Source organism: Sturnus vulgaris, chromosome 3, assembly GCF_052056855.1.
Source record: "Sturnus vulgaris isolate bStuVul1 chromosome 3, bStuVul1.hap1, whole genome shotgun sequence".
NCBI classification, from domain to species: Eukaryota; Metazoa; Chordata; class Aves; order Passeriformes; family Sturnidae; genus Sturnus; species Sturnus vulgaris.
Window position 1 is genome coordinate 25,088,415 of NC_142245.1, and position 17,965 is coordinate 25,106,379.

Below are 17,965 nucleotides of genomic sequence, written 5' to 3' on the forward strand. Positions count from 1 at the left end.
CCAGTACAAATGGAAAATTTTTCCTTCTGGTATTCATATGCTTTTTTTGTTGTTGTTGTTTTTTTTGTCCCCCCTCCTTCCTTCCCTCAAGGAAATTAAAGGGCAAAACTGACTTCATTGTCTGGAGTGTAAATAGTAGGCAATAGCAAAATAACTATGAGACAATAGTAAATTGTTTAAGATAAAGGTTTACATTTTTGGGTAGAAAATCTAACCCAAAATGTGACTGCTTAGTCCTTATGAAAAATATCTGTATCAGATCTCAAATGTGAATAAATAACATTTCTTGAGTAATTTGGAAGTTAAATGAGCTAGGAACCAAACTAGTGTTTTTTCTCCATGTAATACAGCTTCACACAGTAAACAAAGTGTTTGCTTAACTGCTTTTTTTCTGTGGGTCTGTCAGACAGTGATTGCATGGCTTCTTCAGCAGTAGGTTTTGTACCTATTCTTGTTTGTTGTGAAGACCAAGCTGCCAGATATAGCCACGGGGCAGAGAATACTCTAATGTGTAACTGTGGTAAGTCATGTGAACAAATTCTTGGCCTCTGTAGAGTACTCTGGTAGCTCCAGTGGCTGGTTTATCTTCTAGTGTGGATGTAAATACTGTGCTGTAAAGCAAGACAGGGAAATTATATACTTCAGGGAGTAGAAATGCTGTAAGCAAATAGAAACTGTATGAGAACAAACCAGAAGAAGCTTTAGTGCCCTTTGGAATTTGGAAAGCAAGAGTAGTGCCCCACTCTTCTTCACTGTGTAGCATTGCATATCTTTCTTTTTATTGAATTCTTGCATTTACTTTTCAAGAATAAATTGGACAGTGATCAGTGTGTGTCTGTATCTGCTAGTGTGACAGGCACAGAAGACATTCCTGCAGGAAGGTATTTCTTAGTTAGCACTTTTCCATTAATCTTACCCCTGTGGCTCTTGGCACTTTGATGAGAGCCAGTCCAGTTCCCGTGGTGTTCAGCTTGCATTTGTGCTGAATCACCTGCTTGATTCATTGGCTGCTCAACACTTGACTACAGAAGAGGAGCAGAGTGGAGTGGCCGGCATCCCTTTCATCTGAGTTAAGGTCTTTAAAAGGAGACCTGGATAGGCCAGAAGACAAAACCTTCCTATGCACAGGGCAGCTCTCCCTGGGCCCCTCAGTAACTGTCCAGGGAGGTGTTGGTGGTTCCAGTGCAGCTGAAGGCACGTGTCTCTCTTTGTCAAGACATGTTTTAGAAAGGCCTAGGAAGGCTCTGTTTCCAGGAGTTCCTTTCACTGTCATGTCTTTATTAATTAAATTTGGTTTGTATTTGGAAGAAACAAGTGTGCCCTTTTGTAAAATTACCAGCTCATGAAAAGGGAAAGGAAAGGCAAGTAAATGTCAATAGTAGCCCCATCTCCTTACGAAGGTAGAGTAACTGTGTTTATTTCTAACACTTGTTGTGTTGAAAAGGGGGGAGGCCAAAGGAGACCAGAATGTTTCACCCCACCTTATCCAGGCTTTTCTTCAGGCTGAAGCTTGAATTGCTGCAGCAGGTGGACAAGATTATCTGTTGATAGGGAATTAACCTTTAGGTTCTAAACAGACCCCATAGCCTGCCTAGGACTTTTCATGTTCTAACTGTATGCAGCCATACATTTAGTCAAAATAACAGAAGGCCTACTTGTGTCCAAACTGTTACTGGTGTTGAAGTTTATTGTGTGAATTTCTTCTATGAATGAGCTTGAATTAATTTCCTGGACTGTTAAGTCTTGTGCTAGAAACTTTGAACATTGAGATCGTGGATAGAATCAGCTGCTGGATATAATCAGTAGCTCCACAGCAGCAGGATGTCTCTTTTCAACAATGGTCTGCTAAAATACCAGCAATCACTAAAATTAGAGCCCAGGAATGTTCCCTGAACAGCAGGTAGATAGATGATCTCCCATTAACAGAGATGAAGTCATGGATGTGTTGAGAAAATTTCAACCCTATAGTTTGGACTGGAAACAGGTTTATACTTTGTACAAACAGACAAAAACCAACCAAACAATGACTGTCATAGACCTGTTTGATCATTTTCCTTAAGGCTAAACATTCTCCTGAAACCAGCATCTGATAACAATAGCCTTGATGTTTCTGAGTGACCACCATCCATAGTAGATGCCAGTGTGTTGTGGTCCAAAGGATGAAACACTGTACTAAGTGAAATTAGAGAAGCTGCAAAATTAGGACAGATAGTAATAGCTCTCAATTACTCACTTGTAGACTGAAGAAATGCCTCATCAAATTGGGTTTTGGAAAGAATTTTTGGATGCATTAAATGACTGCTTCCCAGAACAACTAGTCTTTAGAAACCCACAGGAAAAGATGCTGGTTTGGTTTGGTTTCAGCAGTTGCACAAGACCTACTAGAAGAGATATTAGTGGGAGAGCCACTCTGTACTAGCCAGTCATAATACAATTATTCTGAAGATTTTAGCAGGAGTGAGCAAACCAAATAAATTCAGAAAAATAATATTCAGTACTCAGACTACCACTTATCTACATGATTTCCTTCCAAATTGAGATGGCAGTCAAAAAAGAATCCTACTTTGCAACCTGGTGGTAGATAAAAGCATGTTGTTGGAATCCAGGTGTACCTTGTGCTACAATCCAGAGTGAAACCAGAGTGGTTCCAACGATTCTCATGGCCCAAAAGTTAAGGCACACACCTTATGGCAAAGAAGTGAAATGGATAATCCACAGTGACAAGCTAAGTGAAGAGATCCCACACTGAACCTGTGGTTTCTAGGAGATGGATCAGATAAGATGAGTTTGGGTAGGAACACAGAAAATATGAGACTGAACTGATGAATTAGATGATATGCTGCTCTCAGTAGGTGGCATTCACCTGAGCCTGCTGGGAGAGTGCAGAGCTGAACTGCAGAATTGCTGAGATGTCATTGTTAAACAGGACATTACAAAAAGTGGTGAGTGTACCTGTCATAGCAGGAATAGAGAGGACTTCCGTTTTCTTCAGTGAAAAAAGATTCCAATAATTTATTTCACTCTACTGCATTTCTTGCAACAGACTGCAAAAAGGTTAAGTGTAATGTGCTTTGCATCTAGCAATCCAAGCTAAGTCTTCTGATTCAGAAATAATAATAAATTTCTATGCTACCAGTTAATTAAGGACTTTGGCTATAAATTATTAATCAAAATACCACAGTTCTCCAAGCTTTGTTCTCTATGATCACATATATGCCCTCAGGAAATATGAAAGCTCTTTGTTTTGTTTTCATCTGTTTTTTTTTGAAAAGAAAATGTCACTCTGATGGATTATATTGACATTTTAAACTAGTTAGTATGTTTTACAGTAGAAATCCTGAGTGATCCTTACAGATGTGTCTGGATTTCATATTCATGTTTTGACCTGTTTTTCAATGCTTCTCTTCTCTGAAAGCAGTTGGAAAAGTTGAACTCCTGTAAGTCTTGAGGGCTTTGTCTCAGTGGTAGGTGATGCACTTCAACTGAAATAACAAAAGAAGCAAAAATAAGATCTTAAGTATAATATGTTAAAATCGGGTGCCCATTTTTTATTAATTTATTTTGAATGTTGCTTCACTGTTTATTTGTGTTTTGGGAAAAGATAAATGGAAGTACAAATAATTATGGTAATGCAAGAATTTGAGGGGGGAGGAAATTGTTGTGGGGGAAAAAAATTTGGATACTCATGTTCAGAAAGATACTCTTTCTTTTTTACTTTGCAGGTTATTTTGACCCTAAGAGATAAATCTTTCTATTACATTTTTAGCTGGTGTTTGTATCTTGCTTTATTTCTTCACTGAGAAATCTATCTTAAAAGATGTAATTTTTTTACCTTAAAAAAATAAATAATCCATATACTCGACAGTACTCTTCTCTTTCAGGTCCCAGTATTGTTTGTGTGATTCAATATGTTACAAAATATGTAACTTCATAGAAGAGCCTTTTAATTAATCTTTCTGTTTACCTAGCAGACCTTTGGTTTGGTTCTTAATAGATTCGAAGTTGGTAATAAAATGTATTTAAATCTGTTTCAAATATTGAAATAATAAGTACAGCACTTTGAAAATAAAGATGTATTCTTAGCTGTCCTGGCTGACGACATTAAAGAAGTGGTGAGACAATCTGACATGAGTCAGCTACAGATGAAAACAGCTGTGAGTTTTCAGGGATGATCTTGTTTGAACTCTGGTGCAGCCAAGGAGAGCCCAGGGACCAGCACCAGCATTTCAGGTCTTTGGTACCAGCTCATAAATATCAACAAATAAAATTCCACGGTGGGCTTACACGAATGGGAGACAGCAGGAGTCACAGTGCTGCCTTGACTTGTACTGAACCTTGGCTGGCAGCACGACAAGGTGATCAGTGAGCTCTGAACCAGAGGATGGTTCCTTCCTGAGGGGCAGCAGACTTGTGGAGCATCGATTTGTGTCAGCTTTAGGTGCTGTAGGAGAACCTGAGAAGGAAAGGCACTCTCAAATCAAAGATGTACTAATTTTAAAATCATAGTTAATGTAGTACAGCTGAAATATATAAATAATTTTCCATGTCTCTCTGATGGTTTTTTATTGTTGGAGTTAGTGGATAAACCTTATTTCAGCAAAATGCTGACATGAAGAGATTGACTGAATAATCAAAGTGTTCTTTTGGTGGTTGTTTATAGTAAGTTGTTAAATCTTCCATCTTTTCACAGAGGATATTTTCTCCCACCTTGCTAATTTATTTGCTTGTTCTCTTTTTTCCCTCCCTGTGTTACACTTTATTTTACAGCGGTACAGAAAAAAAGAAGGAAAAACCTCCAGGACAAAAAGAAAAAAAAGAGGACACTCATTCTAATGATCAAAGTGCACAAAATCAAGCATCACCTTCTCCCCAGCCCTCCTCACAGACTCTCCAAACACACAGGCAAACTCCAGAAAGCAAGAGTTCTACTCCAGCTAAAAGGTTTTCACAGTACCACAGTACAGAACTAGAAAATGACTGTAATGATACTCAGTTCATATTTGACAACAAGTCATGTGAAATAGTTCTAATCTCATGATCAAGTTAAGGTTTGGTATTTTTTCTGCTAGAGAAGATGCATTCAATGTGCATTGCAGCAGAAAAAAGACATAAAAATGCATGTTTTCTTTGAATACATTTTAAGATTACAGAGGGTTTTTATTCTCAGATTCAAATCCTAATACAGTAGATGACCTCTAATTAGCCATGATTCTAAAATATTTAATGATCACTCTGACTCGATTTTTCTCAAATACACTTCATAGATTTTGTCTGACATAGCTGAATTATGGAGTGTATTTTCCACGTGGCCATATATTATCTCTTATAACAGTATTTTTAAAATCATTGCAACCCTTGGTTGAGAAATTACTCTCAAATTATTCTATAAAGTGACTGCAGTTTTGTTTTTTGTTGGTGTTTTTTATTTCATGGCCCTTCCCTTTTAAATTCCTGCTAGGTTGCAGGATGGATTACTTTGATTCTTTACATGAGTGAAGTTCTGGTTTTATACCCACATCATAGAACTACTTGAGTAAATGCAGAAATTTATTTAAGATCGCCTCTGAAGTTCCCACTCAGTTTTGTGGGAATTAGGCATGGGGGGGCAGAAAAAAAAGGTACGTTTTGAAGATACTAGATTACTTTTTGACATCAAGAAAATGGATTTTAAGATTTGGATGGTAGTTTCAGAGTTTCAAAACTATGCAGATCACTTCGCATGGTTTCTTTTTTTTTTTTTTTTAAATTCATTGTCACCTTAGTGTTTTGGAAGGTGTAAATTTCTTTTTTTACTCTCTGGCACTAAGGGACTGAAACAAAATGAAAATTAAATTTATTACGCTGAAATTTACCTTGGTTCACAAGATTGTTGTCTTGCATTGCTTGAATTCACAGCTCTTATAAATATTTAAACTTCCACTTGACTGGTGCATGTTATAACACTCCATAAAGGCTCTGTCTCCATGTCTTGCACAAACCTGTAAGTTGTCTGAAGCTGAACTTGCAGCCTGTTGTTCTCTTGCCTGGTATTTCCCTGTAAAAATGTCTGAAGTCTTGCTTACTAATCTTTTGCAGCGTGGGGGAAAAATAAATGCCTTTTTTAGTCTCCTAGGGGTTTAACTTGATTTGATTAACTTGTTTGTCACAGGACCTTTGAGCCTCTTGAGGTGCTGTGGAAGGAGCTTGCCATTTCTAAGGTTGCATTTCAGGACTTAACTCCTGCAAAAAGCATTTCTGACGGGATGAAGTGTGATACTATTAGCAGGACATGTGCAAACTTTAAATCAGCTGGTTGAAGGATAATTTGGGCTAGGTTACTTTTTGAACATCTATTCTTTGATTAGGGCATATGTGAAATTCTTGAACTAGTGAGTGCAAAATTTGCAAGTTCCCATTAGTGTAAATTGACTGCAATAAGATTGCTGAAAAATGACATCAGAATTCATGGATTTAATTGTCTGTAGTATCTGGCCAAACCTAGCTTGCCTTACTCATGCAAGAGGTTTTCAGACATTTGTTTCAAAAAGATTAAATCCTTTAATGTGATTAAGTATGTGCTAACTGCAAAGCTTCCATATGAAACTCTAATCTGATAGAACTGTTCTGCCTCAGAAATCAATGTGCTAAAGCTGGTGAACACTTAATCATGGAAAAAAATTACATTGTTATCTACTTAATTGATTTTTTAAAAATAGTTTATTCTTTAAGGCTTATATACTTAGCCTCATTTTTTCCACTATTGTAATTTGTTAGTGATGCAATAACGAAGTATAGAGTTATTTTGTTCAAGTCTTTATTTAAGTGCATTTGGAAATGGAAAAGAATAGATAAAAAGTGGCAATTGTCTTGCTCAATTGTTTTCATTCATCCAGTTAGAACTTTTTGACTAATCTTTTTTCCCTGTTTCATGCTGCAGCTTGAAGGAAGATCTAGCTCTGCTTTTGTCTCCTGCTGCTTGATCTGTCCATTTGCATACAAGTTCCAGTTATTGTTACATTATTATCCCGGAAATGTAAAATATTTTTTTTGTTTCTTCTAGCATAAAGAAATCCTTGACTGTTGAAAAAGCCCACGGTGCTTGGGAGAGTTCAGATGACAGTCGTAACAAGCTGATGAGAGTAGCATCAACATCTAAATTAATATCAAAAGTGGCAAAGAATGCAGACAAGTATGTATTGGTTTGGTACATAAAAGCAAGAGAACTTGAGAGTCAAAATATCATGAAATCACACAATTCTAGTGAACTTACTGGTGTATATGCTAAGACCTTTATTGCATCTTTGTTTTTACCGTGAGTACTTGCATAACCTGCCAGTTTGGTGCTCCAGGTGGCCATGGAATTTTAAGATTATTATAAAGTAATTATTGTGTAAATATGTTTTAATATTGCCTGTTTGGATTAGCAGGATTATGACATTTTATGGGTTTAATGCCAGTGATGTGAAACTTTTAAAGATGATTTGAAAATGCAAGTGTATTTCCTTGGAGTCAGTTTCCTGATTTCACATAGGATATTTTCCAAAGCAGACTGTAATAGTAGGAATATACTTTTATGATTTCAGATAGGTTTCTCAATTTAAATGTTTAGCAGGTTCCTGGTTGCAGATTCAAGACTATAGGCAGGGCTCTTTCCAGTGTCACCTTCAGCAGGTGATGTACTGTAGCCAGCCATTCCTCTCCTGCTTCCTCAGCAGCAGGTTTGTGGTCTCCAGTCAAGGCCTCTGTGGGTGAAAAGCACCGAGTAGTTACTCCTGCTCCTGTCAGCACAGGGGCAAGGATTTGCTTTTTACTGTAACCCCACCTTGCTGACCCCTGTTGTGACCCACTCTTGTCCTCACTATTCTCTGCCAGGTGGGTTTACCACTTTGTATTCACATACCTATTTTCTCTTTTTGACTTTGTGGAAATTGTTGTGTTGATTTTTTTGAATGACCCCTTTCCTATTTGCCAATATCCCCCCAGTGTGGTAGCAGCTTCTTCCAGCCTGGTGTTATCTGCAGACTCCTAGATCTGCTCATTAATCTTCAAATAGCCCTTAACTGGCCCAAGGCAGAACTACCTGAAAACTCCTCCCATGCTGACAAATAAAGCACTTCAGACCTTTCAGAGTAATTGCCAGTTTTTTATGATTATGGCTGTAGTGCCCTCCTTAGCTTGCACATAGGACTGTCAAATACATAGTCAAGTGTGGTGCAAGTGCATTCCTAGGAATGGGAAGAACAAAAGCAAACTAATCTTGGGTGTGGATCTCGGCACATTTAGTAAAAGCTTTATCCTTAGCCTGAAGAGTTCTGCAGAGCAGTGGAGTGCTGTGCGTGAGGGGATTATGCATTGCATATTTTGCAAGTATTTCCTTTCCTTTTATAATTGGTTTTCACTGTTGGAATTTAAAAGCCCTTTGGCAATTTAGATTATAGCGTGGTACTGCTGGATAGCATGTTGGAATGACAAAACCCTCTGCCTTGATTTTTTTGCTATGCTGCTAAAATACCTTTTGCAGTGTAATACGTGTTTCAAATTTGCTAAAAGTAAAAAACAAATTTATATATTGGTTCAGACATGGTTAAAATAGAGGTATTTTATTGTATTTTTCCATGATTCTACTTATTTCTGAGAGACCTTAAATATTGCCCTTCTGCAGTCTCTAATGTAGAAAAAAAGTCAGGTATCTAACAAAAGCGTGGGCAAGAAAAGATTAGTTTTAATTATTGTTAGAGAAAATTGTCTGTTCATAAGTTGAAGCTGTTGTATCTTAGCTATATTTGGCAAAAACAAAGCTTCAAACATGAATTGTCGACCATCACCTGTTTTGAAGAGTTGGTGTTGCATTGTTGTGTCCCTTGTTTTTATGCTCAGATTTGTTATAGAGACACTCTTTGCATACAAAGACACATATTAATTATAATTTCTTACATTCTTTGTGCCACATTTCCATAAGAACTGGTTGGTATTGTGCAAAGACGTATTGTTATATTTAATTTATTGTTCCTAATTAGAAACGTTGGCCTCATCTGCTTGAAGCGAGGGGAGTCTTGTGCAAGGGAATAGAATTCAGCCCCTAATGTGGGCCCCAGGACAGAAATGTTTTACATATGCTTTGCACTATCAGCCCAGGATATGAACTTTGTTTATGCAGCTCAGTCTTTAAGTCAGCACTGAGCTGTAAATCAGTCTGATAAAGCCCTAAGAAGTGAGAGGGTTCCCACAGCAGCCCATCATTCAGTGATTTTCAGGCAAGACTGGGAATCCACTTCAAATTTTTCATTTGGCAGTGTGGTAAAGGGTGATTCCACCAACAGCCAGAGATGACTTTGCTCATGCATATGCTTGACCCTTTGTCACTGTTACAAAAATTTGACCTCCATCCAGCTAAAAATACTGGATGCCACTCATACCTTTCTGCTGAATTTCAAATGAATTCAAGAGGGTGTTGTATGCAATACATTCTCCTATCAAGGAGTGTTATTCTATTGAGAAGTAGATTTTATGCTGGAAATTAGTATTTCTTCCCTCTTCACAAAAAAAAAACCAAAACAACCTGAGTTTTTTTATGAGTAACTCATTTCTGGCTCTGGTAAGGAGAAATGTCTCAACTACACTCTGTTGAAGACTTCGTGTTGCACATCCAATAATGCTGCAGGAATCTGGTTTAAATGAAACTGCGACTTGCTTACATTTAATCCATGTGTCCAATAGAGTTAATTCCTAGAAAAATTTGTGCTGTTGTGTGCTGACAGCTTATTTTGACAGGTGTTAAATGCTTTGCATGCAGGCCTGAGGATGTTTGGCAGCTTAAAACGTTTGGTTATTACAAGTTCTCCCTCTCAAAATGGAGTTTTCTCTGCACAAGGAACGTGCCCTCTATATTTTTAAAAACCTTTTGTATTTTGTAATTATCAGAGTAATTCTTAGAACCCCTTCCCATAGGGCCAAAGACTAAGTTACTTGCAAGATACAGTGAACTGCATAGAATAATTTATGAATAAAAATGCACTACAATGATCAAGATGAGCTATTGGGCATTGTATACTACAGTTACACTGTATACAGAATCTGATGAGATTGCCAAATGCAGTAATGGATAAAAACTAGATGGTATTGCCTTGATAAGCAATCAATTTTTGCATGTTATTAATGATAATATTTTGAATTTTTCCACAGGCACAAAGATGTCATTGTCAGCCAAGGTAAATAAAAACATTTATTTTTAAATACTGGATTAAGTTGAATATATTTGCTTTTGACTGAATAGTATTTCCTGTAAATTAATACATTGGGACGTATGCTTATGAAACAGGGATTTAGAGGTAAAATGGCATTAATCAACTTCAAGAATTCATTTGGCAAAAAGTTACTCCAGAGATTTATATGAATCTTTGAAATTATGGAGAAATACCTCATCAGACTGGATTTTTAGTACAGAAGTTTTTGGTGGGTGGGTGGTGGGAGGATTTACTTTTGTGGAAAAAAAACCAACCCTTTCTAAAAATTATTTTCTCTATGCATATGTGCATAGAGAGAGGTTATGAAAACAAAAATCTAAAGTTTTGACCTATGTGCCAGTCTTCATCCAAGCAGGTGTGAGTGAGACTTTAGAAATAGTTTTAAGATATTTTATTTCTGTCCCATAACTAGCCAAAATGTCAACTCGTGAAAAAAACAGCCAAGGTAAGAATTAAGCTACGCCCTTTGGTCGCTTTCTTCTAATTTAGCACTCTCACAAATCTTTTATTTGGCTTTTCACCATCAAAGAGCATCAGTGCCTATTGTCTTAATATTTCAACTCTCTTCTTATGGAAATTTATATGCATATGCACATTGCCATCTATATGGGGTCTATTTGGGAATAGTTAAAATAAATTACATCACACATAATTTCATGGGAGAGGAATACATGTTCAAATAGAAGTCTTGCATTGTTGCCTAAGATATCAGAGTATTAAGAACTGCCAACTAAAAGATTTGTTTTATCTCAGCTTTCTGTCTTGCCAATATTACAACATATAAATGCTGATTAGACAAGAACAGAGACTGAAGGTTTTAATAGTCTCCTGAAATGAAAAATGAGTCTCTTCTGAAGTGTATGTGTTTGCACCAATGAATCTTGCATTCTGTGGCTACCTGCTGCTGCTGGCTTGTTCAGTCAAGAAAAGGAGCCATCTATCTGAACATGGTGGGATGTGACAACAAAAGAACTCCCCTTCTGCTGCTGCAAAATTACTCTGCTTTGATGTCCTGCAAACTGTACTGAAGCATGCAGTTTCAAAACTAAAGCATGTAACCCAAGTGCATGCTGTACACAACAGATCTATGTACAGGGGTTTTGTCTTGTGCTTTTTTGCTGCTAATTAACAAATCTGTAGTCCTCAGATTCTGTGCTGTCAACAAGTTTACGTTATTCACAGTTTGATTGCTTTTGGTCTCCTTCAAAAAAGAAAAAAAAATACCCTCTTATTTTTTGAAAGTTAATACACAAAATGTTGGAATGAAAGCAAAAATCAACTTGGATCCAATAGCTTTCTTTTTCTAGTTCACAGAGAAATTAATATTCTGAATTGATGCTTATGAAAAGCATCTTCAGAGACAAGATGTGTGAAAGAGAATTGAATAAGTATCAAGAACAAAGAAGACATGTTGCATTATGCCACAATGCATAACACTAGCTGTGGAACAGTGCATATGTGCAGCACTGGCTACTGTAAAAGGAAAGCTAATCAGACCAGCTGTTTATCTTTGCAAGTTTTTGAATAAAATTATTACATTAAAAATATCTTTCCTAGTAAAAACAGCTTTTCACAAAACCAAGTTGTGTATAGCTTAAATACTTTCAGTACTAATTATTTCCTTACAATGTGCTTCTACAACTCTGCATGTTCTGTCCAAGATGGACCATCCTGAAGTTCTCTCATTCTGATAGCTGTAACTTCAGTGGCCTCGATGTGTTCCCTGCTATCTTCTGTGTTACTGTGCAGAGGATGTGATGCATGGGTGCCCTCCAAATGTGTCGTGCCCTAGTCTGTCCTGAGCCTAACAGGAATCTAAAGAGAAACATGGGGCAGATAACAGGGCCCCACACATATGGGAGGTGGAAGGAAAGTCTTCTCATAGAAAATGCTCCATTTTAAACACATGGAGTGGCAAAATGTAATTCTGTCTCTAGTATGGATGTAGATGCAATTAGAGAAGTTAAAGTTTTGGTTTTTAGGGTTTTTTTTGTTTGTTTTTTTTTTAATATGGATCATAGAATGTATTTTTGGTAGATTTTAGTGCGTCTTGTTAGCTTTTATGTTGTGGTTACTGCCAAGGAAAAAGCCTCTGTGGGTTATTATTGTTGCAGCAGGTTTTCCCATCCTTTCCAGTATAAGCTTAGCAACACTCTGTCACTTCCCTGTCGGGGCAGGTGACTTTAGCCTGTTTTGTACTTGACCATTACCACATAAGTAAACCAATTTCCAGTTGACACCTGGACCCAGCTGGTCAGGAAGCTGAAGAGTTGCACAGACAGTTAGCATAATGTTTCTGAGGTAAATCCTGTGGACTTGGACAATGTTGTCTTGGATAAGGTGGGATGAAGAGTTGCCCTTGCTCATGGTGTTTGTACAGAGCCTTCCTGTTCTGGAATGCGAGAGCACAAAAAGTTACAGCTGTTTTAATGCTCCTTTGTGGCTTGCCAGCCTTTGCCTCTGGGGGTGAGCAGTCTTTAACACAGTGTTAATTAAGTTACAGCAGTTCCCCTGAGCTGCTCATTTCACTGAGCTGTGTGTAAAACACTGTGTATGCTCCCAGCACTCATCTCCCATAAGGATTGCATCCATGTCCTTCCTAGACCTAGAAATTCTGTGAAGGAGGCTCTTGGGAAGACTGCTGATGTGCAAACTGTCAAGCTTCAAAGCAAATCTACGGTAAAAATACATCACTGTCTTTATACACACATAAAATAAGTTTGGAATCACTGAAATTGCAGATTTTCATAGCAGAAGGTGTTTGCATAGGATAATGGGATGGAAGATGACAGTTTTATGTTGCTTTGAACATCCTGGAATCACTTTGTTTCCTTATTTTGATTCAGCTAATTAAAAAACAGCTTTGAAAATGCTGGTGTAGTATAGTACCACAAAATATAGATGAATACATTTTTGCATGCTTAGTTCTTGGAATCTAATTTTTCTAGCAGCAGAAGTTACTGCAATTACATGTCTTCTGATACTCTGTGTAGATTCATTGTGGTTTCTGTTGGTGTTGGTATTGGCTGTTAAAGTGAAAGACTTGGGGAGCAAGTGAGAGTCTTAGATGAGCTTCAGCAGTGAAAGGCATTAGCTGTGGTGTCAGAATTGGCTTTGGTTTGGTGTGGAGTCCCCCAGAGAGTGCTGCATGTGAATGTCAGCAAGACCTAGGCAATTCTCTTCTCCTGCCAGGAGCAGCCAGCAGCATGGGGAGCCACATCCTGCAGCTACCTTGTGGGCAGCCACTTGATTTTCTTCTGTTTATCTCCATGCCTAAGCCACAAATGTTGCAGTGTTATCTCGTGTCTTCTCAGTACCCAATCTTGTTCCCTGGGTGCCTTTATCTCTCCCACTCAGGTTGAATTGTACATACTTCACATAAGGTTAGTCCAGAGCTTTATGCTTCTGGGTATGTGCTGCAACAGAGCCATAGGGTCAGTTTGTTTGTTTGTGCTTGTAAACCACACCAGTCTTTTGACAGTAAAATCCAGTACTAAAATTCTGTGAAAATCCAATGCAGCTATGGATGAAATGAACAGGTGCTTACTACAGCCTTAAAAAGACCCTAACTAAAGCTATTCTTCTAAATTCTTTACCAGCAGGTGTTTATAATTGCCTAGAAAAGTCATCTTGCTTCTCACTTCAGCAGAAACATTTTTAAAGTATTAATCATAAGACATTCATATTTTTATACCCAGAAGTTAAAGACCTGTCTTATTTTAAGATAAAAGGTAATTTATTTCTCTGAGGTAGTGTGTTTGAGTCTGGCTTTCAGTGATAGCAGCTCCATATATGAATCACTTGTTCACTTATTATAAAGTAATAGGAGACACTTAAACTTTTTGGATGCCAATAAAAAACATATGTGAAAGAATTAATGAAAAACATGCACTGCATTCCTAAGTTTTTTGGGTTTGGTTTTGGTTTGTTTTATTTAATTGTGCTTTTTTAGTTTCCAGTACTTTTTCTTCTGTTAGTTTAACTGTGCTACAGTTTTCTCTTCATGGACAGAGCAGTCATGAGGCACACAATGGAGGAAAAAGTGCCCTGCTGACAATGTGTGCTGTCTGCTGAGAGTGCAAAATTCAGTGGCTACCCTAATTGCTTTTTCATCAGACAGTGATTTTGTATCAGATGGTTGTTGAAGGTGCTCCAGGACCTGAGAGCAAATGGAGACCCTATGTATCATTACTGGGCTTCTTGCTCTTGTTCAGGCACATTGCATATCATTGAAAACCGTCAATACTGTCACAAAACCAAATCGTGTACTTGGGAGTTTTTATCACTGATTCTTGGTGAAGTCAGGATTTTATTATTTAAGTAGGAAGCATTTAGATAGTCTTATTGAGCTTTTTTGTGTCCACTATTCATTTTTCAGTCTTTTTCTTTTTTTTTTAATAAAAAGCTAGAGTTTAATGTTAAACTTCAATTATTTCAGTGCTAATGGTAACTGTTGTTAATACCTAGATTCATAATGTCACCCAATAAATGAACGAGCAAAGTTTACTTTTCAGGTTATGTAAAATTAATAAGCAAAGGTCTTTAAGAAATTTCAAGGCAAAGCTGTAAAATCATTCCAAATCAGGGCAAGTCTCTCGTCTCACCTCTTGTGTTTGACTGTTTGGCTGGCGTTGCACCAGGGCTCAGTAACAGCAGTGCATGTCTGTCTGTCAGGTTCAGCAGACATTGGCACATAATAGCTTGGGGTGAGAGATGACAGACCTGCAGCCACATTTTAATTCCACTGTAAGGTTGAGTGTAACGATTTGGGCTTGGTGGCTGAATTTGGTCATTCATCTCTTTGCTGTTAGCACTGGTTTAAATTAGAAACAGGCTCTTGTCCCTCAGGTTAGTGGTCCTGCAGAGTTCTTGGACACAGGCCTGAAAGCAGAAGGCTTGTGGGTAAGAAGCTATTTGTAAATTTAAAAACCATAACTTCACTGGTCAAGCAACTAGAAGGTGAAGACAGATTAATTAATGTACCCTGGATGTGGTAGTTTATTGTATCTTACTAGACTATTCTGCGTGGCCAAGCTAGTTGGAGTCTTTGGGGTTTTTCATTTGCTTGTAAATCACTTTAGGGTGCTGCTACACACAAGTAAAACTGAGCTGGGGTTTTAATGCATTGGCTTATGATGAATTTTCAAACTAAGTGGGGTGGTACCTGCTGAAAAATAGTCAGTGATAATTTGCAAAATTATTGTAATAATTTCTTTTAGAACTAAACTTGTGTGGGTGCGTGTATATATATATATAATTACTCATTAGACATCCCATTATGTACACACTTGCCAGCTGAAGGGCAGTTAATTACAGCACAGACTTGCAGGGCTACCTCAGTGTCTTGTCTAATGAGGACTAGTGTAATATAAAATACACTCTTCTAATATTATGCCCAATTTTGTTGAAGAAGTCGTTAATTGAGGGTGAAGGTTTCTCACGTGCTTCTGCAAAACTACTTGATGATTTCTTTTTGTGGCATGTTTTTTGGAAAACAGGAGGATTTTGTAGTGTCGCTGTCTGCAAACTTCTCAAGTATCTGAATAGTAGCTTTCATGTCTTCTGAATTGCTTTTCTCTCTAGATAATTCTGAGTTAATCTACAAAGAGTTCTTTGATCTTTTTTTCTCCTCCTTTCCTATTTTTTTTTTTATTTTCCTTTGCAAGCCTTTCATATTTCCCTAAGAATATGATTAAGGGAAAGTAATAAATTGCATAAGTGCCATTGCATGAGTCTTTCTGTGCTGGCTTCATGAAACACTATTTTCAGCCTTTCAGATGGTTTGTATTGCAATATCTTTGTTCTCTCTTATCACCTGCAGGGTTTTTCATTGGCCTTACCTTCCAGCTTACTTTCCCTGATTTGCTGGGTTTTAAACTTTCTTCCAAAGGTGAATTAATAGAAATTGTTGCGAGTTGAATTTTAATATTACTGAGCTGCTTTTTTCTTATTTCTTCAACTTTTATTTTTTTTTTAACAAGGCCTGTTTAGAAGCATATTCATACTAATGGGAATCTGCTCTTGGCACAAGGAGGCTTTGTAGAAAACTTTGTCAGTCCACTATTTGTCTACAAATTGTATTTGCCCCTAGTTTTAGTCAGTCCTGGATTGCCATTCCTTGTCAACAGGTTCCTTGTATGCAAGGTAATTGTGCTGGCTTACAGTGACTGTCAGAGAAGATGCACTCATTCCCTTGCTGGTCAGCCAGGTTTCTGGAGCTCCCTCTCACTAGCAGCACCTTGTTTTCACCACCATATTTATTCCTTTCTTCTCTCTCAGGCTGTAAACTTCCAAAGAACATGCTGTAGATACTGTGGTTGCCTCCAGCCTGCTGGGACCTATTTGGCTTAGTGTTTACACTAATGAACTTAACACAGGAAAGTAGAAGCACTGAAATTTCACTGATGACACAAAGCTGGGAAGCCAAACTGATAGAGTTGGAAGCTGAGATTTTAATACAGTAAGACCTAGGTGTTCCCGAGGCTGGAATAGTATGAAAAAAAAAAATTATTCATTCAGGAGTTGCTAGCAATATTCTAGCTATAAACAGGTGTTTGCCAGAATTAAATGGTAGGGGAAAAGGCTATAATATGGCATTTAATTGTATGAAGATTGAACCACTCACTCATTTTGAAAACACATATGCAGTCCCAGGATGTATCAGAAGTAATTCTAATGGAGATAGAGGCCTTGCAGAAAGTGTTAATGCATCAAAACCCTAGTAGGTTCTCCTCTGTAATACTACATGCACTCATAACTATAAAGGGTAAGTTTTGTTGTGCTGTAGAGACAGACTAAACCCCTATTATGTAAATAGAGATTTAAATAGTTGGATATTTTTATTTTTTCAGAATATGAACACTGGGAGGTTTGCTGTTTTCATGCTCACTCAGTTCATTTTCTGACAGCAGATGGGCAGACCTGTGCTGAAATGAGCAGCCATGCTGTCACACACACACAAAGAAAACAACCTGGCCTTGTGTTAGTGTCATCTGGAAGTTGAGAAGTTCACAACTAGTAACAGGAGGAGGCTTTTGGATGCTGTTCTGAAATCAGCAGAGTGTGCTTGTGTCTCTCTCAGTGACAGCCAAGGCTCTGCTCTCCAATGCAGGTGCTACAGTGCTCTGCACAGTAAAAAACATCAATGCAAGCAGTGAGAGGGCACTGGGGGGACATGTTGGGTATCTGTCAGGCTGGACTAGGCTGAGCTGAGCCAAGCCATGATGTTGCACCAGCTCATCACGTTAATTTGCATTAATTTGCAAAGCCACATGCCTGAACAGTGTTCAAGACTACCTTTACATGCACCCTCACCATGTCCTGGCTTCTCTCTTGGTCTCTCCTTCTGAGCAGTGTTTCCTGTCACTTCAGCAGACTGGGGTCACATTTTACTCCAGTTAAGTGTTTCTGCATCTTAGGGGCCAAGTCAGCAATTTCACCAAACCTCTGGGGAACCCACGGAGAGCCAAGACCTGCACGGAGTCTGCTTAGGTCCAGCACACCCGGAGGGTTTGCCTTGTGAGGCTAATAAGCCTGAGCCAGTCCTGGGAGCATAAATTGGGAGTGCTGATCCTGTGTTCCCTGGCACTTGTGTAAAGAGATTGTTGAGGCTGCAGAGGTGAAATATCACAGAGCCAAGCAGAGTTTGGCAAGGGCTGTGAATTTGAGCTCAAAGCTGCACAAAAAAGCAGCTACAGCTGTTCCCAGTGAAGAGCTGGCCCTTGAAGCCCAGAGTGCCACAG

At 38.1% G+C, this 17,965-nt stretch overlaps 1 protein-coding gene across 5 annotated transcripts in view; it reads left to right on the forward strand.

Moving 5' to 3' along the window:
* Nucleotides 1-17,965, forward strand: part of EML4 (EMAP like 4) — a 146,256-nt gene that overhangs the window by 89,004 nt on the left and 39,287 nt on the right. For 2 of the 5 annotated variants that reach the window (XM_088161221.1, XM_088161219.1), the window contains exons 4-7: nucleotides 4,768-4,941; nucleotides 7,040-7,168; nucleotides 10,162-10,187; nucleotides 10,636-10,668. In XM_088161221.1, coding sequence (XP_088017347.1) covers nucleotides 4,768-4,941; nucleotides 7,040-7,168; nucleotides 10,162-10,187; nucleotides 10,636-10,668 — 362 coding nt within the window. The remainder of the gene's footprint in view (nucleotides 1-4,767; nucleotides 4,942-7,039; nucleotides 7,169-10,161; nucleotides 10,188-10,635; nucleotides 10,669-17,965) is intronic. The other 3 variants (XM_088161220.1, XM_088161222.1, XM_088161223.1) reach the window with 3 other exon arrangements.